The following is a 22650-nucleotide window of genomic DNA, read 5'->3' as shown; positions in this document are numbered from 1 at the left end:
TCTATACTATACTCGGGTGTCTATAGTCTATACTCATTGAACCATTGGGAGCCCCTGCACTGTTTGAATGGAAATTTGTGTTGTGCACTGCCACTTGTGGAGTGCTTAGTTACAACAATTGACATGACCTAGGCTGCAACCCAACAAAGCCTGGATCAGTAAGAGGGCAAATAATTTGTGGTCAAGTACGTGGTGACCTGTATGTTCTTCTTGAAATTACAGGTGGAACTGTTTTGCAGAACATATGAGAATGTGATCTACGAATGCTTGATCTGAATACAACCAGAAGCAAATACCTTCAGTGCAAACTATACTGTTAAGTTTGCTGCAGACATTTCGTTTTTACTATGTATATTTATGTTTCTTTTTGAATTTCCAACTGATACTTCAGTTTAAGTTTTAATTTGTAAGCTATGTTTTAAACAGTTCTTATACAATATATACAAAGAGGCATTAAAACACAACAAACGAGTACTGACAGAATTTGTTGCTTTTTTAATGCTTCTCAACATATGCAGACTGCTAAAGAGATTTTAGGTATAAGTGCAGCTCCTGGCTTTCTAGCGATAATATATACTGTATATTGAACCTGGCTGTGTTATTTTGTCAGAGGTTTTCATAATGATATTTCATGCTATCCTTTATGTATTAAAGACAAGATTTCCGATATAACACCTTTGATTCCAAACCTCAAACTAAAACTGAATCTAGAGCACCAGAACAGGAGTTCTTACATTTATAGTCCATATTTGCAGACCTGGTTTCTGTCGGATGCCTTTAAAAGCTTCAGGTGTTTCTTCAGACATTTTGGCAGGAGTCTGAAAAAAAAAAGAGTATGAACCATTAAGTAATATAAGTATGACTATTGAGAAACCTATAGGTAGTAGACTCTCGAGAAAAGTCTAGTTTTTTAATATTATATTTATAATTGAATTGATACTTTAAGTCTTAAATATTAAATATTTTAACAAATAAAATGGATGAACCATAAAATGTTTGCTGATGTTGGTATAAGGGAACACTCTTATTTGGACTTTAGTAGTGCAAATAGTTTGAGGAGCCATAAATTGCCAAATTCTGTTGTTAGCGGTAACCTCAATGCACAACACAATGTCAACCACATTGCGAGACCTTTGCACGACCTGTTTTTACAGCAGCACCAACAACAGTATAATTTAATTTCAAATCAACACAGGAAGAAGAAGCCTTAAATGTTCTGCTTCAATCAGGGATTAATCTCATTCAAAGGCCTCCTGCTCAATAACATAAGGCAAGTTTACTAACAGGAGAACTGTCACAACAGTAATACTATAATATCCTGATACTGGAATTTTAAGGGCTTTATAAAAGTCTGTTCCAATACACATGAAGAAAACTTCTACAATTTGAATGCAAAATTCAAATATGTAATCCTGGTGGATAGTGATGCCCTGGACAACATCTCTTCAAATCTGTTCACTTTAGAGGAAATCTGAACTTGAGAGCAATTGTTCTCTTCTGGAACTGAAGCAAGAGCATATCCAGGGAAAATTAGACTGACATGTGATAAACAGATTCCCTCCAGACCTACACAAAATAACACATAGTTAACTTGTTAGATAATTAATTTGTGTGCTTTATCTTGTTTATTTTATACTTTTAATATATATTTTTCCCAGTGTGAAATGCCTCTAATAGGTAAGCAGGAAGCATAATCAAGATTTATTCATCACAATCTCATTAATAATCAGAGGCACATGGAAGATGCTTTGTATTTTTTAATGTTGACAAATACAAACTTTTGTACTATGCAATATAAAGATAAACATTTCTTAAACTGTTATTAGTTTGAAATTGTAAATGACTGAATCAGAAAGCTGGAGGAAGCTGTTAAATGCATTTGAAATTAGAATATTTTCTCAGATAGGTGTAGTTCTTTCACTGTTACTGGACATTTCTCCTGGAACTTGCAGATTTGACTTGATTTGATTTGATCCCAGTTGACTGGGTTAATCAATAAGAATAAAAAAATAACAATTAGGCTTAATTCAACACTTAGGAAAGTATCAGTTCAGTATTCAAAGGAAACACAGCCACTTTACCTACTATGTCAAATGTGTTTCTGTCTTTGCTTACTTGTCTGGGATCAAAAGAAAAAAGAAAACTAATTCCAAGTTCTGTATGACAACCAAAGTATATTTGTTGTTCAAAAGCTTTTAAAATAATTACATTAAATAGTTTATAAGTGTATAATGACCATTGTTAACAGCAAAGCTCAAACTCTGTGTTTTGTAAATCTGTTCTTATTTGCATCAGAGTAAGGCTTACAGGATGAATGCAAAGTTTCTTTTTTTTGCATAAATAGAGCAGAGTGAAGGGAGAATGGTTTTGGGGATGTTAAGCTAGAAAAATATGTTAAAACAATTTACATCAATTAGTTCCTTCATTATTCTTGACAATTTAAGGGTTGGAGTTTATAAGATACATTCATACTCTCTCTATAATAATGCCCTGAGATAAACAGTTAAATAAGAAACCAGTAATAGGTTTATTCCATGCTGAAAAGAGAAGAGAGAAAACCCAATGTTTCGGCTGTGAAGCCTTCTTCAGGTATGGTACGCTAAAGCACCAAAAAGGAGAACTTAAAAATGTAGTCGGTCCTACACAGTATATGCTTATACTTATACTTGAATCCTATCCCCTCATGTCAGGAAAATAGGTTATTTTAAGACATTCCCTTAAGCTAATAATATGAAATAAAAAATCCTTACACTTATCTAGTGCTTTTCTGGACACTCCACTCAAAGCGCTTTACAGGTAATGGGGACTCCCTTCCACCACCACCAATGTGCAGCCCCACCTGGATCATGCGATGGCAGCCATAGTGCACCAGTACTCTCACCACACACCAGCTATCAGTGGGGAGGAGAACAGAGTAATGAAGCCAATTCATAGATTCATAAATGGAGATTATTACATATAATAAGATGGATGTAATGTCTTTAGGATTGCATCTCCAGTAGGCCTCACTATTAAGCAGCGTGTTCTAACTTTCAAACGAAACATGGCATCATTAGAAAGGTCTCTCTTTGAAATCTCCGGGGAATAACATCAATCCCTCCTTGTCTACTATCCCAAGAGAGACTTGAGAGAGAATGAGAGCTAGATGCAGATCACCTGTCAATCATCCAACCACAGAGGAATCATTGACAAATTAAAACAATTAAACATTTTCTCCTCTCTCCATCAAAACTAGGGAACCTGGCAAGCTATTCAAATATACAGTAGGACTGTGACCACCATTGCCTGAATTTCTAGGAAACCAACTTAAGTTCAAGAAATTCTAAGCTTAAAGCCCATAAATAACAACCAGAACAAGTGAAAAGAGATTCTCCCCACCTCTGTCATACTTATATATGGACTAGATTTGGACGTAAGTGGAATTTTTTCTACTCTGGAAAAGCTGTCTTTAGCATAATAATAATACTAACAATATCAATAATAATAATAATAATAATAATAATAAAAATCCTTACAGTTATATAGCACTTTTCTGGACGCTCCACTCAAAGCGCTTTACAGGTAATGGGGACTCCCCTCCACCACCACCAATGTGCAGCATCCACCTGGATTATGCAGCCATAGTGCGCCAGAACACTCCCCACACATCAGCTATCAGTGGGAGAACAGAGTAATGAAGCCAATTCACAGATGGGGATTATTAGGAGGCTATGATTGGTAAAGGCCCAGGGGAAATCTGTCCAGGTCACCGAGGTAACACCCCTTCTCTTTTCGAGCAACGCCCTGGGATTTTTAATCACAGAGAGTCAGGATCTCAGTTTTACATCAAGGATGGCACCTTTCTACAGTATAGTGTCCCTGTCCCTATACTGGGGCATAAGAACCCACACAGACCGCAGGGTGAGCACCCTCTACTCTTCCAACAGCAACCTTAGCTTTCCCAGGAGGTCTCTTTTTTTACTGTGAGTAACAGCTTATCCTGAGAAACAAAATATTCCATGAATAAAAGTGTAATATTTTTACTTAAAGTAGTTACTATGCTATGCTGGGTGTATGTGCTCACATTAGATTAATTTTTCTTCCCTGTTCCACAGTACTCTTTATTTACCTTCACCAAAGCCCCTCCTATTTTCTGATACTCAGACAACAGTCGCCTAGTGACTGTGGGGACAAACAAATGAATTGGGAAATGGTGATGATGTCAGCAAGGTTCTGTGCTGTTTGTGCAGGAGTGCTGAAGCAGGATGTGGAGAGGCACTGCCAGCTTCAGCTTTTGTTAAAAGATTTATTTATTTTTTGGTAACGCCTAGAACCTTGGATCTAAAGAATGCAGAGAAATACCGTTGTTCCCACCAATTTAAATATTAATTCACATTTTACATTATTATTTTAAAGCTAACTTTACTAAATGTGGAACTTACCTTTATGGCTGAATTAATTTCTAGATTGTAGAGAAGTATGAATACCATACCTTTCAATAATCTATAATAAATAAGTAGGCATAACTATTGTTGCACAATAAAATAAATCCAAACATATCACAATATCTTAGTCATGACACATTTTAGAAATATAAGAATCTTCACCCCATTTTCCCAAAAGAGGTGATTAAACAATTTAATTAACAATAATTAAATTGTCACAACCTGATGGTTATAATCTATGTACTGTCAATAATCCTATTCTCTATATTTACCATAAAAATTGTGAAGTGACACTTGTCAGTCAAGTCAATACACCAGAAAGTGATTTCTGAATGGTCAGCTGCCATTGATACATAAAAAATAAAAACTCCATTAAGGCTTAAAGAAATACAGTCTCCATTTCTGATCCATATACAGTAAACGTGAGGTTAAACTACTGCAATATTTTATCTGCTGACAGCTAAATGGAGTGCTGCTGTCTCAGAATAAGCTTGTGTTTTTGTTCCTAAACACTGTATAGTGTACCACACTGTGATCACTGGGTATAACAGTGACTCTGTCTGAGAATCATAATATCTGACACTGCATCAAATATAGAGCTACTATATATATACCTGTACAGTCAACAGCAAAACAACAAACCATACGTTTTACAAGCCTTCATCTGGCGTCACTAAAAAGCTCTTAAAAGCCTGTTTTCAAAACTGAGCACTATAATTTATGGCAGCTAAACACATATATTATTACTTCAGCAATGTACATCTTCTGCAAATCCAGGTACAAGATCCTAAATATTTAAAATAAAAAGGCAAACTCTTAATATGTTTGTTGTTGTAGTAATGTGAGGGTTTTTCATTTACTTGAACAATAATACATTGTAACAGTACACTGCCAAAATGCATTGATGGCTATTAGGAATCAATCAAACATAATCATTTCATGGATTTTAATTATACACTGTGCAATTGGTTGATATAACACCAAAACATATATAACAAACCAAAAAGAGTAATGAATGGATCTGTTGTGATTGGAAAGGCTGCTCATACACTCAGGGATTACAAAATTAATAATATCAGAATTCAAACATGCTCTATCTCATAGATTTTACCAGTCTCATAAGGTTAAATCACATTCATATTGTCACATACTGTACAATTAAATATGCATTTACTATCATGAACTGAACTATCAAATGTGTTTGGAATACTAGTTCATCTCTTGAGAATTAAGCTGTTTATTTTGTGTTGGTGAAAAAAGGAGAGACGATTTGCCTAGTATTTCTAAGGACAGTTCTGCAAGGAATTTTTCATTGTGCTACATAGTCTGTGCATAGTTGTCTGCTTGAGTCTAGTTGTTATTTAGATGAATGGAGTAACTTTGTTAGTCCCGGCTATGGCTTTTACCGGATATTCTGGCATATTTAGAATGACAATAAAAAGCAACTGTTTTAAATTAATGAAGTGAAAATAACAATTGATTTGCAAAACTGTTCTAGAAAGAATATCTTGGGCAAAATTGTGATCTTTACTGACTCATTGTCTAGGACTGGCATCTTAAAAAAAGTATTGCAGTTATTTGGAGTAGTTGGAGAGAGAAGAGGAGACAGTCAGACAACCAACGAAATGAGGTGGGTGCTGAATTTTTAAGATACAAAATCACAGTTGATGACAGATTAGGTATACATCTGGTATCCACCCTGCAGGTCCCTCATTGGAGGGTCATCCATTAGGAGATGGACAATGACCTCATTGTCACTGTCCTGGGCAGAAGGATTATATCAGATTGAGGAGAGCAGGGCTACACCATATATCATTAGCGTGTTTCAGAATTAACACATCTTTACAATCTCCTAATATGTGTTTCAGACATGGATTTATCGGACTGGGTCCTTTCAGATGTATTTCTTTTACAGTGGTCCGAGCTGGTTTGTCAAGGCAGCAGAAAGATTATTAGAAATCTTTAACAACACTTAATGCGGACTATAATAATATTCCTCGTCATTATGTTGTTGTTGTTATTGCTGTGATTCTGAAGGGAGGAAAAACTGTTCACAATAAATTAGACAAGACTGTTTTTTATAGATGATTTATCTGTACTGTGTTTTATTGAGGGGGAAAACAGTAATAATATGTAACTCCTTCCCATGTTTATAAGAACCACATTGTACTTGAAGCTTTTCAGTAAAGACATGGCAAGGGTCTCCATAAAAACCCCCAAAACATTAAATTACAGTACTGCTTTTTAGAATTCATCAGTGAAACAATATGAAATTATTAACTGAACATTCATTTTAGGAGCAAAGCAGTATTTTCTGTTTTCCAGATAAGACAGTAATAAACTATCCCCCACAAGATAGGAGAAAAGAGGAAGTAATATTTTTGAGAAAACAGTTGAAGCAGGTATTAAAACAGAGCAGGCAACCAACACTACCTGAGTATAAAAGAGAATATTTGATTTTCTGGTGACACTTTACTTTATTGAGGTTAAAATCACCACGATTAACAGCTTCATAAACACAGCAAGACATTATGTAACAACATGCACAACTACCACATAGCAAAATAAAAAGTAGCATCAACTTAAAAGGACCACTGTTATTGAACTGGATCTGTATAAAGTTCTTGTCAGCTCTCGAGTCCTTAATGGTCTCTTTCATCATTTACACCTAATTTCTCTCTACCTAGAGTTCTGCTCTTAGCTTTCAGGATTAAAGTGCCTCATTATGAAATGTGAGAACAATTGTGAGTCTGTAATGACATTTGGACGAGTGGTATCGGTAGAACCTGTGTTGTGATGTGTGTATGATGGAGTCACGACAGTGATTTTTCACCCAATTCAAGTGTTAGTAAAGTCATTCAAGCCTTAGTAAAGCATTACTGATTTGCTTCTCTGTGCTACACTACTTTCTCACTGGCAGTTAGTCTCACAGCCGGGTTTCTAGGAGAAAGTTCAACTCTATTTCAATTGAAAATAGATTTTAAATGTTGCACTTAATTATGCAGCTGAAGTTATTACTTAAACAGCAGTGTACAGACATGAACAATACTGGGTGCTCATATGGTGAGAGTTGCTATATGACTATAGAATCATGTACTATACTGTGCAGGCAAAACATCAGGAACAACAATCATATTTACTAATATACAGCTTGTAAACAGACCTTTAAGCTCCAGAGAAGTGGTTGAGTGTACTTGTATATTCTAAAGGAAGTGTATTTGAAAGCTTATAACAAGTTGCACAAGAAATGGTTTTGGTAGATTTCAAATGTCTCACCAAAATACACATGTAAAAAAGGAAGCTTCCCTAATTAGTACGTAACATTTCTGTGTAATGTTGCACAGATCAGCCCTGCTACTGTTTGACCCAAGAAGCCTAGCAAGTGCAGATCTCGCACGACAATGCAGTGAGAGGGGTGAGGGCTTAATAGCAATTAGAAACACACAATTTAAAATGTAAGAAGTGTGTGAAGCTGTCACAACTTCTTTAATAAGAAGAAACTCCTTCTTATTAAACTCCTATATATTTCTACAGTATATAGCATGAACCGAATATCATAGAGGTGGTTGGTCAATCAATTGTAAATGTAAATAATCGGACATTGGAGAAATTTAGTGGAATGCAACAAAATCCAAGGTGACTGCTGGTCATGACACATTAATACTGTATAAAACTAGATTTCTAATGACTAACAGCAAAATAAAGCCCCAGTATGTGCATAAATTCTAATGCTAAAGATGGCTGAATCTATTTTTTTCCTTAATGAGCGTTTTAAACCTTTAATGTAACATTACATTTATACTGTATATTCTGTAAATATAAATGACTGTATATACATGTAGTGTATCCTAGTGTATATTCTTATATTTTTATAGATTATTTTCTTTTCCATACAGATAATATTTATCTACAGTATTATAGACATATAAAAATGGATAATAAAAGATCGAAAGTAGATGACATGTAGTTGTACAGTATTATTAAAAATGTCTAAGCCCTCCTAGGGAAAATATGGCTTGGTTCTGTATAATATTGCCTGTGAACAGAAAGTAAATTTCACATGAAGTTAAATAGCTAGCTCATTACTTTTTTTTACAGGAGTACAGTTACTCCAGCTCCCATTTTATGTAAAGCCAGTCTTGTTAAAATTAAACGATACAACATATCAACAGAGATTTAGACAGCTGCTTCCTTAAATGTCATGCCACAAAGTCCCTTTGACAGGAAGGACTGGTTAATCATCAGGTGATTCACTATACAGGCTTTCTGCAGATTGGGAGTACATAATATATTGTAGATACATGTATCGATTTCTATACAACTACTGTAAGATATAATGTGAATCATGAATTAGCTATTCAGACTGCACTCCTGGGAGGTGCTGAGATTTGAGAATATTGAACTGTTTAAGAACATGAACTCTGGGTTCCAACTAATCAGCAGGCAATAAAGTGAGGCAGAGCAGTCAACAGTTTAGCATTTAGCACATTGCCATATTACTTTATGATATACATGGCTTCATTTTCCACAGTTGACACAGTAACACTATGATTTGGAAGTGAGTGGTAAGAGAAGTCTGCTCTTTTCTGGAATGGCCCTTGACAGACAAGCCAAAGCAAAGAGTTGGTACCCTAATAGGGGAGTGATTAGGAGTCATCTAAATTCAGTAGGACTCCACTGAGATTCTCCGGGATTAATCACTCACAAGGCTAAAGCACAATACAAGTAAACCAGGGCATTTATTCTCATCAAATAAATCTTTAAAGGTGGATTTTTTCATTGTCAGTTAATGACAAGTGGTGCTTGCCTTTCAATCAAAAGTGACTATCGTCACTGGAACTGTACTGCACAGAAAATCTCTCACATGTCTAGATATAATGTATCTGAAAGGGCCTTTTTTTACAGAATGTCAGTTAAATCTGATGACTACCTGAAAAGATGCAATGAAATACAGTAAATCACTCTATTAATTACCCAAGACTGAAATCTTCTCAAGTTATCTCCTTTATAGTTTATTCCATTCCAAACACATTAAAAACTCTCTTTCTTTCTCATAGGTCCTCATACTTCCAAACCCCAGCCAAAAATAGACCTTGTAATACAGTACATCGTCTGTGCAATGAATGGCCCTCTCAACCGGAATCTTTGTCCACTACCCTCCCATCATCTCTTGCCGTCAACCACCTCATCTACACAGCCTTCATGTCCACAGTTCCTTTAGCTGTCCACAGCTGTCATCCACCTTCTGTTGCAATAGAAGCCACTGTTTTACCAACAAGAATCCAGCAGGACACATTCATGCACTCCCTCTGGCCTTTTCAAGATCACCCAAAGAGACCCGTGCTAGTCTCATCTATTGCAGAAAGTGCTTTGCTATTTGCTGTACATGGGTGAAACAGGAAAAAGAACAACTATTTCAATGAACTTGTCAGAGCACCAAATACCAAAGACCTCCCAAACTGACCAATGCACATTATACTTCTCTTGACTATTCTATCTGTGTCCTTTCACAGGGATTCATAGATTCCTACACCAGAATAATGTCAGAAACCAACATCCTCAAACCTGGTTCATGCATTCCCCTGGTGCTCAATGAACAATGAATCTCTTTCAAATCTCTCCATTCATTGTTCTCTTGAAATTTAACGCCAAGAATTCCAACTCTGTAGGTCTCTTTTCATCTCCCTCTACCTTTTCTCACTTTTCTTCTTTTGTGTGTCCTACCCCACCCCATGACCTCATAATTCTGCTCTACTTTCTAGATACAGCATATGAAGTAATCACCTTATAGGATTTTGTTGAAGGGTGGGAACATGTTACTTGAAATAAGGGAATTTAGCTAATCTAAAGGTGCTATGGATTTAGAGGCATTCTGCCCCTAATGAAACAAACAAATAAAGAAAACAAAGAAATGAATTAAACTCAGTTAAGATTTACTGTATGCAGTATTAAAGCAAATAACAATGCTTGTAATATTGCTTCAATATTGAGCAACAATGTTCTGGGAAAATATTGGCAGGGACCTAGATACTTTTCCACCAAAACAAAGAGACAGCAAAGAACAACAAATGAGATGTATGACACCAGCTTTTGGCAATTCCTCAGATTCATTCAAAATCTGTGGCTGAAACAACAGCTAAAGATGAGATTCATAAATAAGTATATTCAGAGACACTGTATTCACAATTGCACATAGGCAGCTGGAATGTGTACAAACACTGCACCTTTAATTCAAACACTTAAGCATTCTATTAAAAAGAGTAAAGACAGAAGTCTGGAAGTACATTCAGAGCTGTAATGTTTTAATAAAATATCTTTCTTCGGTCCACCAAAATGTTGAACATGTTTCTCAATCCAAAGAAAGAGGTGCATATCCTTCAAAAGAACATGATAAATGTAATGACAGCAAGGCAAAACATAGAACAAAACATTGATTCATAAATCAGTAGATTATTTTACTACTGAGTTTACTTCCTGAAATCTGTTTAATGACACTGTGTATATTTACAATGTGGGTCATACACAAAGACCTTCAATTCATATTCTGGTTGTTTTTTGATGAGAGAATTTGATCAGCTACTGTATGTAACTGAAATTCTGAGATTTCCCAAATTGCTTTTATTTTTTATTAATATCATACATTCATTACATAATTTAACTGAGCGATATGACTATAATTTCTTCAGAATCTTCAGACACTGAAAGGCCATTGAAACGTGGCCACTGAATTAAAAAATACTATGTAAGCTGAACAATTTGCTTGACAAAGATAAAAAAGGACCCACACGAGTGAAACAAGCTAAATAATAATATTCCAGAACATTTTTATTTATTAGGTCTATCTAGATACTAATTAAATACCTGTGTTTCAAGTTCACACATTAAGTTTTGCATCCACAAGCAAACCCTTCAAAAACCTTTCAACTGACTTTTTTTTTTATTAATCAGGTTGTTTGCTTGCTTAAGGTTTGCTGAAGAGTCTCTTAGTATTGCCTACACTCGTCTGAATTAAATTTCTGTTTAAAGTTAATTTTAGATTAAATACTTTTTAATTCAAATAAGAATTAAAAATCAATTCCATATTATATATCAAATTAGTTTTAACTTTCTGGCAATTTAGTAAAGGCCTGAAAATGTCCATTTCCAGATTCCAGTGCCTGCTCTTTTTATACTGTATATTTTATACTGTTTTATACTGCTTTAAAAACACTTTGGACATGCAACACTGGGTCCAGTGTAAAATAGAGGGACAACGTAAAATTGCAATAATAATGTCCCAAAAAAGCCTTACCTTGGATGGACAGATGAGTGATGGTGAGGGAGAGGTTAAGCACCTTCTTGTCCAATGGGTGAGAGGGAATGTGGTGGTGTCCCGAGATGTTTTGGTAGTTCAACAGCCTCGCTTCCTTGTTTCAGTGAAGCTGTGCTGTAAGGTTAAGAGAGCGCCTGATTTGTACAGAGCTGCATCTCCACCCAGGCAAACACACCCACAATGCTCACCTGCGCAACTGCACAGAAGGCTCAGCTGGTCTGTTATCACAATGCCCTGCTCGCTGACTCCCAAGATAACAGTCCCAGGGCTGAGTTCTCTCATTCAGTTTCCCCAATTACTTTGTTCTCACCCTTTATACAGATGAAATATTAATTGTAGTTCTATTTTAACGGTGTAGAACTGTGCCTTAGGCAAACTGCAGCTGATGACTAGGAGGAGCAGTCCGTTAAAAAACAGCCACTGTGATACTGTGAGCAATATTCTCTCTCACTTTTTGTACTCCATGTACTGTGTAGAACACAGTATGAACTAGTGCGATAACCAAAGAAAAGGCCAAACAATGCAGAGAGAATGGAAAGTATAGTGCAGTGACAATGAACTCTTAATTAAATATAGTAGTTAGGAAACAATGCAAGGTGCAAATTTGCAACATCTAGTTATTTAAATAGTGCAGCAGTTATACTAAATGAATGGAGGGAAATTATTTTTTTTCTTGATTTTAAAGAATATAGGGTCATGTAGAATTACACTTACAGAATTACACTAAAGATAAAATAATATTTCCATACCATTCGTCTATTATGGAACTTATTCAATGTAATTACTAGAGTATCCCTACTTTATTTAGCATAGTCCATTAATTTTTAAGTGATATTTTTGTTCAACAGCTTGACGACTTATTTTGTTCTGTAAGGTGTGCAAGGACCTGAAGGAGCTCTTGCTGTTAGCAGCCACAGTGTCTGGCCTCTGCAGCAAGCAGAGGGAGTACAGTATTGAGCCCCTTTAGATATTAAAATATTAAGTTGAAACCAAAAGACCATGTAGCTTTGCCACAACTCAGTTTGTAGAACAAAAGCCAACTTGCATTCTTAAAACACACAAAGAGGCTTAAGTTGCCTAAGAACTGGCATGAAATCTTCCTTTCCCACTAAGAAAATCAAAGTTGTTCCACTCTTTCACTCTCTTATGTTCCATACCTATGTCTGTCAATTTAAATTTTGTATGCAACATATTCCCCAAGTTTCTTGAGGTACATACTGTACTAATTCTGTATTATTTTTCATAACCTAATAATTGCCTCAAAGTTGCTCACAGTTAAAATGCCTTGATGAAGTTTGTGTCAGACTAACTGTAATAGCCATCAGGCTAGGGTAGTGCATTCTGTCCTCTCACTGTCTCAAATGTGCCAGGATTGCTTCTGAAGCTTTGCTGAGAGAAGTGACGGAAGTTAAGGCGAGGCTGATTTGCAAGACCATGCTTGAGGACAGAAGTCAATCTAGAGGAACAAACTTAAACCTCAAATTAAAAATGGGGCAGTATTTAAGTATACTCTCAATTTTGAGAGTCTTACATATGGCTCAAAGTGTCAGACAAGGTCATTTTGTTAAGGATAAGTATAGTTGCTAGCTTTTTATTAATATTCTCATAAAAGCTTTAACATCCATTACATATAACAGGTTAAAATGTATACACTCATTGGGTATTAGGGTTTTTTTTTCTGGACAAAACTATTAAAACTGCCAACACTTATAAACAACATTATTGAGTAAAATGGAAAAAGTTATAAATGAGAAGTTATTTGCCAAACAGTTTATTACTCCGAGAACAAGTGACATTTTTATTTTAAAATCAGAGTAACTATCTCCACAACTTACACTGTATAAAGCCTGTGCGTTTTTAGAAAAATAAAGTGTATGGATTTGGGATACCTAATATACATATTGGCATAATTTCTATAAATTGGTCATTAATAACTCACCGTAATACAGCAAAGTGAGTTTGACTTTTGTACAAACACTAAATCACCTTATTAGTGAGAGAGTGGATTTGGCCCAGGTGATGGTGAGGTGAATTATCAAGGTTTTGGTTAAATGTCAATCCTAGTAAAAATCATGAGAAAGAAACACTTTATGCCCTGTTTATCAATAGAACAATGCCTTCATCCCATCTTCAGAATTATGGGTCTATACTGTAGATACTTCAGGTCCAGTTTTGTCACCCTTTTTATGGGTGGGTACTACATCAGCAATTTTCCAGTCCAAGGGTGCCGGTGCCTCCCATCTTGAGAAACTGTTGAAAGAATTGCATCAATGGCATGAATAACATCTCGTTTCCTTGAGTACAATTGGCAAAATACCATCAGGACCTGTGGATGTATTGCCAGTGCTTCTACTACATGAAATGTCTACCTCTCTGTGCTAATATAGTACTGTTTAATAAGGAATTTCAGCCTTATTAAACCCCTTGAGTGAAATATTCTTTAGTACATCAGGCTTTTCCCTTTAATTGTCTAGAACTTTCTTGTTATTGTCCTAGAAACATTTTATCTCTTCCCAAATGGGTATTTTACAGTTGTTGTACTGAAATAATTAATTTTAGTCTCAATTGTCCTTTGATTTCTGTCTTGGTTTTTCTGATTTCCTTTTTACCTGTGCTTGCATTTTATTATATTCCTTTTCAAAAACTGGATCATGTTGTTTTTATATCATACATTATCATGTTATCTATAATTTTATCAATCTTTTTCTTCCCTCACAAATAATTCCTTACAGATGTGTTGAACTACTTGAAAATATTTTGTTCTGTGCTTCAAGCAGAATCTCCTCCAACATTAACAAATAGAAATCCATATGGAAAACGTTCTTCTGGTCTCTGCTTGTTTGTCTTTAGTGAGAAAAGCCAAAAAGCACACAAAAACCCCCAAGCCTCTTTCTTCTTATTGTTGCATCTCCTGTCTGTTTGATTTTATTTTCAACATTACTTTTGTGGTCATTATAACCCTTTCTGTAAACAATTGCCTTTAATATATAAAAAATATATCATATTGATTATACATTTAAATCATCTGATTTAAATGTTTAATCAATATCAAAGCTATTTTGATATTTATTATGGTAATAATAAGATTGACTGTCAAAACCATTACATTTTGCTTAAAGAACAGCACATCTCATGGGATTGAAATCTGTTTAGAATTCGTACCTCAGACTTCAAAACAGCACTCAGTGATATTTTTTATTTTTTTATCCTTAGTGTACATCCCTAGCTAAAAGTAAAAAAAAAAAACACTTTCAGCATTGGAAGTTCAGGACAAAAATTATTTTAAATTTAGATGATATGAAATGTTTAAATAGACGAAAAGTAATTAAATCAAAAATAATTTGTGACTATAGTGTTGAATAAAAAACTAACTTCAGATAATGGATAATTAGAGATGAATATAGGATGAAGAGGTTTGATTTGAAACAAAAATAGCTTTCCATGTGTCATTTTACACCCATTTTACACCCATTTTAACCCTGCTTGTTAATAACCATCACATATGATAAAAGTATATATGATCTCTTATTACTTTTTACAGAAAGGTTATATCAATGACAGTGTGTGGCTTGGTTATAAAAGCCAGTGCACAGCAGGGCAGTTACTCTCCTATCACTTTATTACTCATTGCTCCTTTCCTCCCTCCTGCTGAGACTGGAAGACAATCAAGGTGGAAACCTTTCTCCATGGACTTTGGTCATTCCTCTGTGGCAATTCTAAACATATTCCTTAAATAGCAAAAATGTAATTTAATTTACATTCTGTGCTCTGAAAATTCCATTTGTTTAACTATTGGGTTGGGTGCCATTCCAGGATTCTGTGTAATTCAAGCCTTGCCTATATTTGGGAACTTGTACTCTGATTCTGCCAATAACCCAGAAGGTTGAAAAACACAAGGAATTTAAAGAGTATTATTTCGAACAGTTTTTTTTTAAATGGTTGTGAATGACACGGATAAACATGCAATGCTGGACTATTCATTTACAGTATAATAGCAGAAATATTTCATCTGTACGTTACTGTGAAGTTCTTCAAATTACTCTTCCATATTTAAAAAAAACCTAATCAGTGGAAATGTAAGGTTTGTTATTAATCTGCTTGCAATAAAAAAATACATTACAAAATTTGTAAGGGCATGTTTGTTTAAAAGGTTTTTTGGAACAGAAAGATCTAATGCAATGTAAATTGGGTTTTCATAATGCATTTAGGAAAACCTACAACTGAATCTAAGGTTTTGCACTGTTTAAATAAAAGCTAGCAGCACTCACTGTTCCAGGCAGCAAAGCACAAACATAAAACATCACACTCAGTGAGGTAAAAATCAATTTGCCAAAAAGGCAGACATTCAGAAATGCATTCCAAACTTCTAAAATCATGCCAAAATAAATATTCCCATTTCTCTAACTTGAAATGTTAGATCTGGCTGTTTTTCTTTTTCACGCACCAATGTATTATCATGAGACATAGTAACTCTTCTCCTTAAATCATGGCTCAAAGACATTATTGGTCATGGCAGCTAGTTACGCTTTGTTTTCCTGTTATTGATTATAAGAGCTGATATGAGCACTGTTGTAGGCTCTTCCAGGCTGTTTGTGGAATGAGGTTCTACTTACTGAAAAGCATAATTAAAACATATGAGAGTACCCTCCTCTGACAGAATAACCTTCCAGTTTCCCCTAGTACTGTATGTTGCTTTATATAGTGTACTATAACAGTCATTGATGAATCACATTGTGATGCTTTGGCCACATACACTTGCATTTTCAATGCTTATATAAAACAATATTTACTATTGAAGAGACTCAACACCATACTATTGTCCCCCTCTATGGGTACATTTTTCTAATGGCACCTTTGCCCGACTTTTCACCTGCACAGTTTTGCACTAATAGCTAACACTCTTTATACTGTATCATCTGCTTTTCTCATGTTTTCCATGCAAGATACCAAATTTAATGCATCCCTAAATCATTGGTAGAGGTGTACCATTTTATAAAACAGACTGATATCAAATTCACCTCGCTAAAGGCTTCAGAATTTCATACCAACTTCATATGTAAATCTGCCATTGTATTCAAATGTTTGCCATTTTAGTTTGGTCTGTATTTCACCTCTTGTTTCACTGCCAAAGCATCAGACAATGGAGCAGTAGTTAGTAGGGTGTGCTTTTTGGCTCAGGTTTCTTTCTTTCTTTCAAGTACTTTAAAGTGATATAATCTGAGCTTTATGCAAAAATGCAGTCAGACTGGAAATTCTGGTCATATAAAATTACCTCAGAGGTCTCAGATGTCAACAGAATCCTGTCATTGCAATGTTACTTTCTTCATAGAAAAATGGGTAAGCTTGTTACTTTTCAAATGTACAGTATATATTCGCTGCACACTAAACACCATGATAAAACACTACAATTAAGTTAGCAGCTAACAGAAAAATCTTATTCAATGTTCTAAATCATACCAGCCCCACAGACTACAGGATGTTGGTTAACCTGTATAGGAAACTGTTTTAATAAACAAAGGTAAATATTTGCTTTTCAATTAACTTAAAGCACTTGACCAAATAACCATATACTACTGAAAAGCAATCAATTAACTAAGATAATACTGTGTTCTTCCTCCTACATTGTACGCACAGAGATGGTTTAGATCGCCACACCTTGAACGAAAGCGCAATGTGACATTTTGGTTGCCATGGCAAACCTGCCAACTCCCACAACTCCCACTCCCACAAGATGGGAGGGTGTCCCAGCCACTGTGTCACAAGACAGACAAGAGGGTGTGCGCTGGAGTCCGTTGCTGTGATTCACTTCCAGACCTCATTCTGTCCTGTCCAAAAACAGAAGGAGCATTGTGGCAAGCCAGCTAGCTCTCAGAGCTCAAAGCACAGCAGTGTTCACTCAGTGTTAAGGGAAGCAGTGACCCTATAAGGTTCCTAAGAGCTATCTGACAGTTTTGTTCTCATCCTGAGTCCTTTCAACCTGCACATTCTAGATTCTTTTCTCCCATTTAGTGTACGGAAGTTGTTTTTACTTTATTCTTTACCCACAGATGGGATACATTTATAACAGAGTATTTAAAAACGTATCCCTTTTTATCTTAATCTTCCTTGTGGAATGTGGAAATGTCTCTTCACATTTTAGTAAAGACAGACATTTTAAGTTCAACCGCTTTTTAGCCAGGATGACTTTTTAAAAATACAACACAATGATGGTTAAGAATCATTCTTTACACTTTTATAGTGCTTTTCTGGACACTCCACTCAAAGCGCTTTACAGGTAATGGGGACTCCCCTACACCATCACCAATGTGCAGCCCCATCTGGATAATGTGATGGCAGCCATAGTAAGCCAGAAGGCTCACCACACATGAGCTATCAGTAGGGAGGAGAACAGGGTGATGAAGCCAATTCATAAATGGGAGTATTACGAAGCCATGATTGGTAAAAGGCAATGGGAAATTTGGCAAGAATGCCAGGGTAACACCCCTACTCTTTTCAAGAGAAACCCTGGGATTTTAAATGACCACAGAGACACCTCCTTTTCTACAGTATAGTGTTCCCATCACTATACTGGGGTATTAGCATACACACAGACTGCAGGGTAAGCGCCCCCACTAGTCCCACTAACACCTCTTAGCTTTCTCAGGAGATCTCCCATCTAGGTACTGATCAGGCTCACACCTGATTAGCTTCTGTGGGCTGCCACTGGTGAGTTGCAGGGTGATAGCTGCTGGCTACATCACCACTTAAAAAAAATCACTTTTTGACAACACAATGTCAAAAAGTGGCTGACATTTTTAACAGATTATTATAGTATTTTGTGTGCTAAAAGTTTTTTTTTACCATTGCTAAAATACAAGCATGACACAATGGCATTCAAGGTGATCATTTTTAAAGACACACTCAATTGCAAATATTTCTAAACATTTTAAGGGAGCCAGCCAGCCAGATTACTCAGTATAAGAACTGACAAACTGACAAATTGACTCTGTCACTCTGTCTCTATCTACATTACTGATAAAAGATTTTGTCTAGTTTGAAGACCAAATAATATATGGGATTTTCAAAACTGTTATTATTTTTTTTCTAGAACACACTGTTCATGCCTTGCAAAGATGAGGAAACCCTATGTAAATACTGCTGAACAGGAGTGGAATTATGGAAACAACCCCATCTAGAGTTAAACAGCAGAATTGCATGTACTGTACTAGCATAAACTACAACAGTTTAATTCATCTTGTACAGAAGCAGCAAACAACATTTATTTTTGCAATGTATTGCCTGTTTATTTCCTGATAAAATACTCTTTTCTCAATCCATAAAACTGTGGCTTGCTATGTATTATTCATGTTGAAAATCATGTTCTTTGAGAAAAGCTGCAATAAAGATCCAAGAACATAAAAGGTCCAAACAGGAGACAACAGCCTTTATAAACCCTTTGGTATCTAGTAGCTTGTTGATCCAAAGATCTCACCCAGTTGTTTGTTGATCAAAGTAAGGTATTTCACTTTAACATGGCTCATAGTTGGTTGCACAACCCACAACACTTTGTTTAAAAATCTGTCTCCTGTTCTCAGATGTACTGTTCTTCCATATGCTTTTCATTTTTCACCCTTGGTTTGTGTTGCACTGTTGATAATGAGAACCTTGAATAATTCAGTCTTTGAAAGGTTCATTTCTTTTAGCCTGGACGTGTAGGACATTCCTTTGAGCTCTAAAGCCTGTTTTGTGTGCTTTTCTGTGGATGAATTCCAAAGAAGTATCTTTTCTATAATATGATGACCAGATATACACACAATATTCTAAATAAGATCTTACTACTGCCTTTCATAGATTGAAAACAAGATTTCAATTATTTGTTCTTAACCATACACACTTACCTTTTTATCTACTTCATCTCATTGTCTAGAATAACTTTATAACTACAATGTGTTTGAAACAACCTAAACTCTAAAGTTGCGCTCAAGACTTTGTACCCTCAGTTAAGGCCTGAGAGGAACTGTAGCACCTAGAAAGGCACTTACTTGAATCCTGAAAATGCTGTCAGGAAGTAAATCTTTTTAAAACTGGTAATGTGCTGAAATATTAACTTTATTTACGTTATAGGGAATTACAGTACACGTTTTGACTTTTTCTAAGGACTGTAAAGGGAGAAAAACAGAAGTTTATTGTGTGGATTGGTTGATCTCTTTTTAGTCTGTTACTATATATATATAATATATATATATTCAATTTTCCCTATTCTTAAATCATTGTATTTATTTTCAGGTATTGTAACATGAAAGGAAAATTGAAAAAATGCTCTTTCAGAAGAAAGATGAGTCACTCAAAACTCAAATAACTTCTAAGTTATTATTAATTTAGACCAATGTTTAAAAATACCTATCCAAAAGGTGGATAATCAAACTAATGTTAAAATGTTTTAATAATTTAATTTTGTTAAATATGTTAAATTTCAAAGGACATTTTTAGCCTGCTTTCAGATGACCTAAGAATTCATTCATTGGAATTCTAGGTAGAATCTGACTGAAATAGTTTCTTACTGCTGAACAGTTTTACAAACTAAAAATATGAATTGACTCAGCACATCAACATTTAATAGTAGAAAAGATCTATTATGAATAATATCAATAGTACTAAACATTGCTTACTGCAATCTGAATTCAATTCAACTGAATTCAAAGAAAACAAGAAATAATTTATGCTGATCTTCCTTTGGGCCATATTTTGCAAACTAATATCCCAGTATGGCGACTGGGGACACTATGCTGTAGAAGGTGTCCTTTTAATGTAACTTTAAACTGAGTTCCTGTCTATTTTGTCATTAAAGGTTCTGTGGCACCACTTAAAAGAGGAGTGTCAACTTTGGGTGTGCAAATCTGGCTTCTCTAGATTTATGACTAAATGCAACTGATAAAGTAATTTCTCACGTCTTTGCCTAATCGGCTGTGTGGTGGAACTGCTGACATTTCCCCGAACTCGTATCGTTGCTGCGTAAAAGGTATCCATTTTATTGTCTCAACGATACAAACGTTTGGAGCCCAAAACTCAATTTCACTGCTTTCAAGTGAAAAGCATTTGATTTCGTCTATTTTTGACTATTCATATCTTTTGTAAGGGAGAAACTCTCCAGAAGTGCAACACAAATAAATATTTCGCACCGCATCCACCGCTACATAAAGCTTTGCATATTGCATTGTGCGGGACATTCTTTTTTGACAAAATTACGACGAATGTGGACATTATCATTCATAGATATAGATTTGTTTTGAAAAATGAATTTAAAAAAATAATAACGCTGTCCAAAGCAGCAAGTAGAACCGCAGGGTATTCGCTGTCGAGTGTACTGTATATCAAGTCCACCCGGCTTTTGCATAACACGGACGTTTTGAAATATTGCAATTATTACAGTACTGTATTTCATATGATTCAATTCTGTGGTCCTAGACTTTAGCGTCACAAACACTAATCGTTTTCAAAGTAAACATTTAAATATATGGCTAACAGGTTAATACAAAGAATAGGAGCAAAACCAAACAAATCACACAAGATCAGAAGGACGCAGGAAGTTTACTTACTGTACCAGTGTTGTTCCCAGACACAATAAGCTTATAGAGAACGTGGCAACTTGCTAGTGACCCATTCACAGCGCTGCCCTAATTTTTGGTGTACTGTTATGTACAGTACGTAATGTCGCTCTTGCTGTCTAAAAATTGTACAAGGGGAAAACTAAGAACATATAGAAAATTATTATTTTAATTCAGTTTTATGATGCATTTTTAAAACTTTTTTAATCTAAAGTTGAAGTTTACCTAATGTCCTGGTATCATCATCGAGTAATACGAAAGTTTTTCATTAACGGGCGATTGTTGATTTACAATCGCTGAGCTAACCATTTGGAAAATTAATGGGTTAGAAGCACCCTCGATGTGGTGTGAACAGAACTTTACTTCCATTTTCTTCTCGACACTGCATTTCTGCTGCATAGATCAACCTTTCCCAGGTATTCATTAACAGGTTTACTGGAACACTGCTAATTTCTCCGTTTTCTGAGGGAAGGCAGGAATTCCTACATGTGTTGCAAACCACTACTGTTAAAAATGCGCGTTTCAGTGAAACAAAACGATAATTGTTATAATAATAATAATAATAATAATAATAATAATAATAATAATAATAATAATAATAATAATAATAATAATAATAATTTATTTTAAAATTGCTCTGTTATTACAATAACAAGCTGGTATTGTATGGTGAATGAAACCAACAGGACATTCAACATTATTCCCTAGCTTCGATTATGTTAAATGTCATATTAAAATAACCATGGAATGGAAACAATGTAATAATAATAATAATAATAATAATAATAATAATAATAATAATAATAATAATAATAATCTAGTGGTGAGGCTTATTAATAAGGCAGAATTAAGTGTTGCTGTGCTTTCCCAGATGAGGCCTCATCTCTCCCTTCATCTCTGTGGTGCAGCCACAGAGAAGCTATTCATGCAGGCTGATTTAAAGATGTTTTCTTTTGATAAGGGACAGCTCCCAAATGGGGATGCACTTAGCTAAGCCTGGCTATCATGATCAATGGTCATCAATTGGCGCCTATCTGTCTAGGGAGTGCCAGATGGACATCTGGACTGCATTCCTAAGTGTCAGGAGTAAGTGACTCATATCTCACCTTGATCAACCAATCAGGGACTGGTAGGGCCGAGTAACCCACGTGGACTCTGATGCCCATGAAACTTTCAGCCAATGAACGAGCTGAAGTTCCTCCAGGTAAAAACAGGCAACACAGAGGGCCTGAGAGACTATTTCGGACAATTCTAAAGGGAATTCCAAGGAGAATAACAGGGCAGGACGGCCTAGGAGCAGAAGGCTCCCAAGGGCAGGACATTCTCGCAG

The 22650-nt window shown here is 35.4% G+C and overlaps 1 protein-coding gene across 5 annotated transcripts in view; it reads right to left on the bottom strand.

The window, feature by feature from the left end:
- Positions 1-21564, bottom strand: part of vill (villin-like) — a 38133-nt gene extending 16569 nt beyond the window's left edge. The window contains exons 1-5 of one of the 5 annotated variants that reach the window (XM_069191213.1): positions 21312-21477; positions 13676-13986; positions 11716-11850; positions 2751-2891; positions 735-818 (exon numbers count right to left, since the gene is read on the bottom strand). In XM_069191213.1, coding sequence (XP_069047314.1) covers positions 735-806 — 72 coding nt within the window. In that variant the 5' untranslated portion in view covers positions 807-818; positions 2751-2891; positions 11716-11850; positions 13676-13986; positions 21312-21477. Of the gene's footprint in view, positions 1-734; positions 819-2750; positions 2892-11715; positions 11851-13675; positions 13987-21311; positions 21478-21545 lie in introns of those variants that run through there. The other 4 variants (XM_015354084.2, XM_069191212.1, XM_015354087.2 and 1 more) reach the window with 4 other exon arrangements.
- Positions 21565-22650: the final 1086 nt, after the last annotated feature.

The sequence above is a fragment of the Lepisosteus oculatus genome, chromosome 6 (assembly GCF_040954835.1).
Source record: "Lepisosteus oculatus isolate fLepOcu1 chromosome 6, fLepOcu1.hap2, whole genome shotgun sequence".
NCBI lineage: Eukaryota > Metazoa > Chordata > Actinopteri > Semionotiformes > Lepisosteidae > Lepisosteus > Lepisosteus oculatus.
The sequence above is the reverse complement of the archived record's forward strand: the minus strand, read 5'-3'. Positions and strand labels throughout refer to the sequence as shown.